This window comes from Aedes aegypti, chromosome 3 (genome assembly GCF_002204515.2).
Source record: "Aedes aegypti strain LVP_AGWG chromosome 3, AaegL5.0 Primary Assembly, whole genome shotgun sequence".
Taxonomy (NCBI): Eukaryota; Metazoa; Arthropoda; class Insecta; order Diptera; family Culicidae; genus Aedes; species Aedes aegypti.
The window spans coordinates 180070471-180078184 of record NC_035109.1 but is presented as its reverse complement, the minus strand read 5'-3'; the positions used below and the strand labels follow the sequence as shown (position 1 = coordinate 180078184).

At 35.6% G+C, this 7714-nt stretch overlaps 1 protein-coding gene across 2 annotated transcripts in view; it reads left to right on the top strand.

Moving 5' to 3' along the window:
- Positions 1-3607: 3607 nt before the first annotated feature.
- The window catches only part of LOC5578548, a 30958-nt gene continuing 26851 nt past the window's right edge, over positions 3608-7714 (top strand). For both annotated transcript variants that reach the window (XM_021850332.1, XM_021850333.1), the window contains exon 1: positions 3608-4481. In XM_021850332.1, the coding sequence (XP_021706024.1) occupies positions 4400-4481 (82 nt within the window). In that variant the 5' untranslated portion in view covers positions 3608-4399. The remainder of the gene's footprint in view (positions 4482-7714) is intronic.

Genomic DNA, 7714 nt, shown 5'->3' with positions numbered 1-7714 from the left:
GTAGCGCTAGTCTCAGCCGTAATATTCCGATTGCTCACATTCTTCGTACCAAATTGCATTCCTCGTATTGACAATGGAGATGACTCTGCTAAAGGGGGTATTTCATTTGCTGAACTCAGGTTTGATTCGGAGCGTGACACCGTGATACTTGCAAGCGTTTGTTGAATCTCCGCGATCTGTTCTTTCAACTCAGCAATTTCATCAGCAACATTGGGGGTTTCGCTGGCTGATGCAGGTTCCATTACAATTTGGGTAGCAAGCTTCGAGTGGTCTTTACGATTGGTGCGCACGATATCTATACATGTATCACAAATCCACCAGAAGTTAGAAACTCTGCGATAATTGATTAACTCTTCATGGGTAACATTTACACAGGCAGCGTGGAATACATCAGTGCAGAAGCCTTCACACAGATCTGCCTTCCGTACTCCCATTCATTTTGAGCAGCAGCGCAAGTAATGACAATAGAGATTAGCTGGCGATGGATCACAAAAAATCGATGATTTGGCTCCAATTCGTTATCAGAAGATGAGAAACGAGTTGAATAACTTTCAGTATCACATGAGTCGTAGTAAAATATACCGAAAACGATTTTAATCGGATGGAATAACACAAATAACTAGCAAACAAACATCAAAACTGAAATGCACCTTGCCATTCGAAGAAGCCACACACACACACCAATGATAAGCTAATCCTAAGCCCCATTAAATAAATCTCCTTTTCTTCTTTATTGTTTTTGAAAGTATAGTACTGCTCATATTCGCATAACAGTCCCATGTATATAGAAAATCGGTTAGAATATGGGACTGTTATGCAAATATGAGCATATAACCCTGTATTGAATTTCTGTGCAACATCTATTGCTCTGGTGCATCACGGAGTAGCAACTAGGGGGAAGTCCTCTAAGGCCGGACAGCCTCTTTGCTCGGACAATTTGAATTTTCCTAAAAAGAATAATGATATAAAGATTTCAGTATTCCAGGATTATACCAAACACATTTTTGCAGTGTATACAAACTATGACGTTTTCATGTCCAAACGTAAACAAACAGTAGCTGTTAAAAGTTTCACTCTGATACAATCTACCAAAAAAATGTGAAACGATACAATTTCCTACAAGTGTAACCACATATGTTTCTTATAATTTAAGCTGAATTGTCTCCGTACGTTGACTTCAGTAAGTTTTGCATCAATCACAATGCAGAATTTATTAGAAAATGTAGAATTTCAAAGAAAAGCAACTTTTTTGTAAACATTGCAAGTCCTCTATGGCCGGATACCTCTTGTCCTCTATGACCGGACAGTGAAAATGTTAACCTAATAACTGGGATCTAATTTATTATTCGCTTTTTCATAATTTTGGGGTACAAAAAACAAACAGCAACAAAAGTAAAGCATAAACAACAAAACTTTCGGTCCTTGGAGGCCTTATAATGTGCTGTAAACATGATGCTTTTAAGGCTAAGTAGCCCGTCACTCGTTTTGGCAACAATGATGACTTTTCGGCTTGCATTTCAAAGTGATAAAACTCAGTCTTGATAGTTTATATTGACTTGAAAAAGTATCACTGTACGCGCTAATATGCATAAAGTTAAACCAACTTTCCTTCCCTTCCTTAGCGATTGTTTTGTTAATTCCTAGGAGAAAAGCACCAATTTTCATCATACAAGAATTCAGATATTCACACAAAGTAGGTCAAAATTGAAGGATGAGTTGAAAATTAATGCTAGGTCGAAAGCTATCGTCCAATCAGTTTGCTTTCCCCCATCAGTAAACTTTTTGAAAAGGTCATTTTGAACAGAATGATGGCCCACATCAACGAAAATTCATTTTTTGCCAATGAACAGTTCGGATTCCGCCATGGACATTCGACCACTCATCAACTTTTACGTGTAACAAATTTGATCCGTTCCAACAAATCTGAAGGCTGTTCTACTGGTCTTGTTCTTCTAGACATAGAAAAAAGCATTCGGCAGTGTTTGGCATGAAGGTTTGATTGTAAAATTAAAAAAACTTTAATTTTCCAACATACATTGTTAAAATAATTTAAAGTTATCTGTCAAATCGTACACTTCAGGTTAATTATCAGAACTCCAGATCTGAAAGACTTCCTACACACTCAGTTGAGCTCGGCTAATTTTCATTCTTTTGCCGAGATCGGCACAGCCGAGCAATCAGCAACTGAGATTTTGCTGATATGTCAGCAGAAAATCAATTTTGTTTATAGCAGCTCCTGTGGGTGCCGCTGACATTAAACGTCAGATTAGCTGAAATGTCTGCAAATGAACTTTAACCGAGATTTGCACAGCTGAGATCGGCATTCTGATTTAAGTGTGTATAAGAGCTGGTGTTCCCCAAGGCAGTATTTAGGGACCAATTTTATACAATATTTTCACATCTGACTTACCTGAGTTACCTCAGGGATGTCAAAAATCCTTGTTTGCGGATGACATAGGCCTATCCGCCAAATGACGAAGCCTGCGTGTCATCTGTAGTCGATTGCAAAAAAGTTTTGATATTTTTTCTCCATACTTGCAACAATGGAAGATTTCTCCTAATGCTTCCAAAACTCAACTAATAATATTCCCACATAAACCAAATGCTCTTTATTTGAAACCTTCAAAAAGACATGTTGTCACGATGAGAGGGGTTCCAATAAATTGGTCAAATCAAGTTGAGTATCTAGGGCTCATGCTAGAACAAAAAAAAAAAGCCATCAGACCACCAACCCCGTCTTGCATTGAAAAAAGTATTGATTTTGACTCTTAAAGTGTTTCTATACACCCCTTTACGGGGTAAATAGAAAAATATAACATTTTAATAAATAAATGTGCGTGGTTTATGGACAAAAGATCGAAAGACAAAAGATCGAAAGACAAAAGGTCGAAAGGACAGAAGGTCGAAAGACAAAAGGTCGAAAATTATTTGCTTGGTGGGAAATTTTTACTTTGAAAATATATTTTCGACCTTTTGTCCCTCCTTTTTTGTTCTTCGACCTTTTGTTCCTTCGACCTTTTGTCTTTCGACCTTTTGTTATAGATTCGTTTTCATAAAACGCTAGCTCAGGACATTTTCTTTCAATCTATAGTGAAAAACAGCGTTAATTAGGGTTTCACGAAGGAAAACGTGACCCATATTTAGGACCAATAAAATTGAGCCCAAATAGCCGTGGCGGTTAACGCACAGTTTTCCAGCAAAACTAAGCTGAGGGTCGTGGGTTCTCATCGGTCGAGGATCCTTTCGGGTTGGAAATTTTCTCGACCTTCCAGTGCATAAAGTATCTTCGTACCTGTCACACGATAGACACATATAAAAATGGTCAATCGGCAAAGAGTGTCCTCAGTTAACAACTGTGGAAGTACTCATAAGTACATTGAGCTGAGAAGCAGGCTCTGTCCCAGTTGGAATGTAACACCAGAAAAGAAGTCAATTGGTTTTATCCACACGGTTTACGTTGTATACAATCAAATATGTCGGAGAGTGTTTCTATTTGCCCCATTCCACGGTACCTACAAAATATAGCAGAGTAAGAAAGCTTTTCAGAATTTTCTACGAAAATTTTGTTAAAATAAAACTCTAACAATCCAATGTGTACACATCATACCAAATGTTTTTTTTTTATTGTGACTTATGTACATTTTTTAAGGTGTACCTAAGAAATCAAAGAGATACTTGTTGCCGAATTGCATCTTGTTAATTTATTTCCGAATTATAGAAACGATGTTGAACATATGATAATCTTACACACGATTATGTATCTTCCACCAGACAAACATCTTACATCAATGTTTTTAACTGGTGCGGAAAACTTATCGCATCTCTCCAAGGTCATATCTCGGTTGACTCTGAAGTTGATTTCGCTTTCCGCCTTAACCCGACCGAGAGCAAACTTCGCAACTACTTATTCGTCGCGCTGCGCTTTTGCACTCCGGTTTTCGCCATGTGACAATATGCATCCATGCCATCTCAGCTCTTAAATTCGCAGCGTGGAAAACTCGGCTTAGAGAGCTATGCAGGAAAAGCAATCGCTCCAAGGGGTTAAGCAGATACCTATTCGTTTAGTAGTGAAAACTGCGACAAAAAGAGGGAGAATGAGAGTGAGAGGCTTTGCGCCACAAAGAGATCAGATTTGGATTTGCGCTGGCAGTTTGGCGCGCAGGAGTTGGAAATGCTTGGCGCTAAAACGTGATCGCAGTTTATCGGTGGACATTCGCGACGTCGGTTGCATATCGGGACTACTAGGCTAGTAGCAGTGAATTGCATTTAACGAAAAAAGTTATATCAGTAGTTTCGTGCGGTACAATGAAATCAGTTCTAACGATTATTTCCAATTAACTGTGACCATACTTGAAGTTTGTTGTGATTTTTCAGTTTAAAGGGAAGTTAAGTGTACATAATGTCCGTAATAGGCAGAACAAAAATAATGTTTCTGACTATTATGATTATAATTGTTCATATGGCAGATGCTAAGCGTGTTGGTAGGTGTTGATCGTTATGATCTGTTGAATATTATTACCCACATGTTATTGAAACTTAATGTACATAGATAAAATTAATTGGTAGGAAGAAGTGAGACAGCAAGCATCGGGAAACATAAGCAGTTATATAAAAATTTAAAAAAATATTTAACGACCAACTAAGTATAAAAATTATATTAACCCTTAAAAGGTGTGGGCGATTTTTTGCATTCATTTGCTTATATCTTTTGACTATTGACTATATATATTTTCAAAATTTTACCAGTGTTGGGTAGGGGATTAGTTGCACCTCCAAATGCATCCACAAAGATTTGGATACCGGTGGCCAATCCGGATACACGATCGGAAAAGTATTGTACACCTCCTATTCAACTAGGGGTTCTTGTTGAAATTTCAATATGCTTCGAATGTATTTATGTTGAAATGAATATAGCATGTATCAAGTCTTGTGAGCTGATGTGGAACATTTTTTTATCACGATAATCTCTTGACTACTTGACATCTTAATATACAGGAAATCGGAAGTCTTAGTATGCGATCCCTGAGAAGCAATCCAAATCAAATGTAGATTTCCATACCGTATAAAAAATCATATTTATTCGATAAAAGATGGCCATCGGAAGCCTTTCTGCTCATTTTAAATACAGGTGATAATTTTAAATCCAGTTTCGAAATTCCGTTTTTGGTTCCAAAAGACCAATTTTTATATGCGAAACATCACCAGTTGTACCAGTTACGGACATAGTGGTTCCATATTTCGCCATACATGATAACTTGAGTGTCTTCACATTTTTAAAGGTTTTTGTGTGTTGTAGTAGTTAGATTTAAGATATATCTTGATGTCAAAACATTCTAAATGATTACAAATATGAAAGTTATCACATTTCACATATGTCTAAATAGGAAACCACTATGGCCATAGCTGGTACTCTTTCCCTACTACTGTTTCAGCAAATTTGAATCTCTAAAATTGGAACCTTCGGCATTTTCAAAAGCAGTTTTTTCGTTCAAAACCAAGAAAATTTACAGGAAAATGTGTTCACTGTATTCTATTCTCCTGTATTTTCAGTTTTGAACAGAAAAACTGGTTTTGAAGTTTCGATGATGACGATGATTACGATGACGGAGCGTTGAACGTTAAGTAACTCCGATATTTAGTTCTGTGATACAAATATTTTAAGACAGAATTATCTTGTGTCGCAAAAACACAAATTTGAAGGATAGTCTCATAATGAAAAACTATCGTCAAATCAAAGAATTGGGACGTAATTGTTAAATAGAGTTTGTTGAGATAAAATTAGTTGAGACACAGCTAGTTCAATTTTGCTATTATGTTTGCTATTTGTATATCTTTAAATACCTTTAGTACCTTATTTGTAAATTTAAGACAATCAAACTTTACTAACTTGTTCACTGTTAAAATGCTGCTAAAATAATACAGAATTTGAAATTTAGCAAAAAAAATCAATGGTATATGAATCTAGAAATATATTCTATTAAGTTTTGCTCGGCTATGCACCATTGTGTGCTGGTTTAGACGTGGCTTATTAGCCCAATGCAAATTTAATATTTTTTATACAAAAGATTCGTTCAATTGCATGATGATGCTGGTTTGATTATCCTTTATAGTACTGAGTAGTGGGTGTCGACAACGAAATTTCAAAATTCTGTATCTTCGCCATCATTCGATCGATTTTGATGAGATATTCAGGAAAATCCTAAATTTGGCATAGGGACCAATTCTGGCCTTAGTCGGTCGTAGTAACAAAAACATAGAAAAACAATCACAGATGAATAATATTTTTTAAGCATGCATTTTTTTTAATTCGGTGATATTTTCAGACTTACAATTACAACGAGTACAGTACATTTTTTTGGGCTACCTAGGGTATTTCTAAATTAAAATGAAGAAATGTCCATTCGGAGCCCTATTTGATCCTGAATCCCAACAAATTCTGACCTAAATCCGGAACCATCATGAATTCAATATTTTATTGAAGAATTAACCATCTATATTCGAACAAAAACTATTTCACTTTTCATGTCATACCAATCAATGTCCTCACTAGATCATTAGTTATATTTCAATGATTATTTGTTATTTTTCGCAATCAAATAGTTACCAAAAAATGCATATCTTTTTGACGATTTGTTTTTCCAAGAAAGATCATAAGCAATACAAATAAATATAAATATTGTAAACCAAATCAAATGAATTCGGCTATGTTATGCCCGACGGTGCTTGAGCCTACCTAATAAACGAATAAGTAAAAAAATCAATCCATTGCTACAAGAATAATTGTTGAAGAATCTCTTGATGAATGCCTGAATATATTACACCAAACTCTTGGAAAAAATACTAAAATGTTTTAATTGAAGCTCCTGAAGTATTCCATCGAAAGCTTTAAGAAAATTTGAGAATATGATTAAATTAAATTAAAGAATATGATAAAATTTAAAAAAATATTTAACGACCAACTATGTATAAAAATTATATTAACCCTTAAAAGGTGTGGGCGATTTTTTGCATTTATTTGCTTATATCTTATGACTATTGACTATATATATTTTCAAAATTTTACCAGTGTTGGGTAGGGGATTAATTGCAGCTCCAAATGCATCCACAAAGATTTGGCCAATCCGGATACACGATCGGAAAAGTAGTGTACACCTCCTATTCCACTAGGGGTTCTTGTTGAAATTTCAATATGCTTCGAATGTATATATGTTGAAGTGAATATAGCATGTATCAAGTCTTGTGAGCTGATGTGGAACATTTTTTTATCACGATAATCTCTTGGCCACTTGACATCTTAATATACAGGAAATCGGAAGTCTTAGTATGCGATCCCTGAGAAGTAATCCAAATCAAATATATAAAAATAAAATATAAAAAAATCATATTTATTCGATAAAAGATGGCCATCGTAAGGTGTCGGCCAGGGTAGATGCGTCACGCGAAGCGACGCGAAAATCCTTTGGAGTTTGACATTTCATTATTAATAATTGTTATTCCTTCGCGTGCAATTTTCGCGTCGCTTCGCGTGACGCGTCTATCCTGGCCGACACCTAAGTCGCTCATTTGAAATACAGGTGATCATTTTAAGTTTAGTTTCGAAATTCCGTTTTTTAATCCAAAAGCCCAACTTTTATCATACGAAATCAGCCGCTATGTTTTAAGAAAGAATTATCTTGTGTCACAAAAACACAAATTATAAGGATAGTCTCATAAT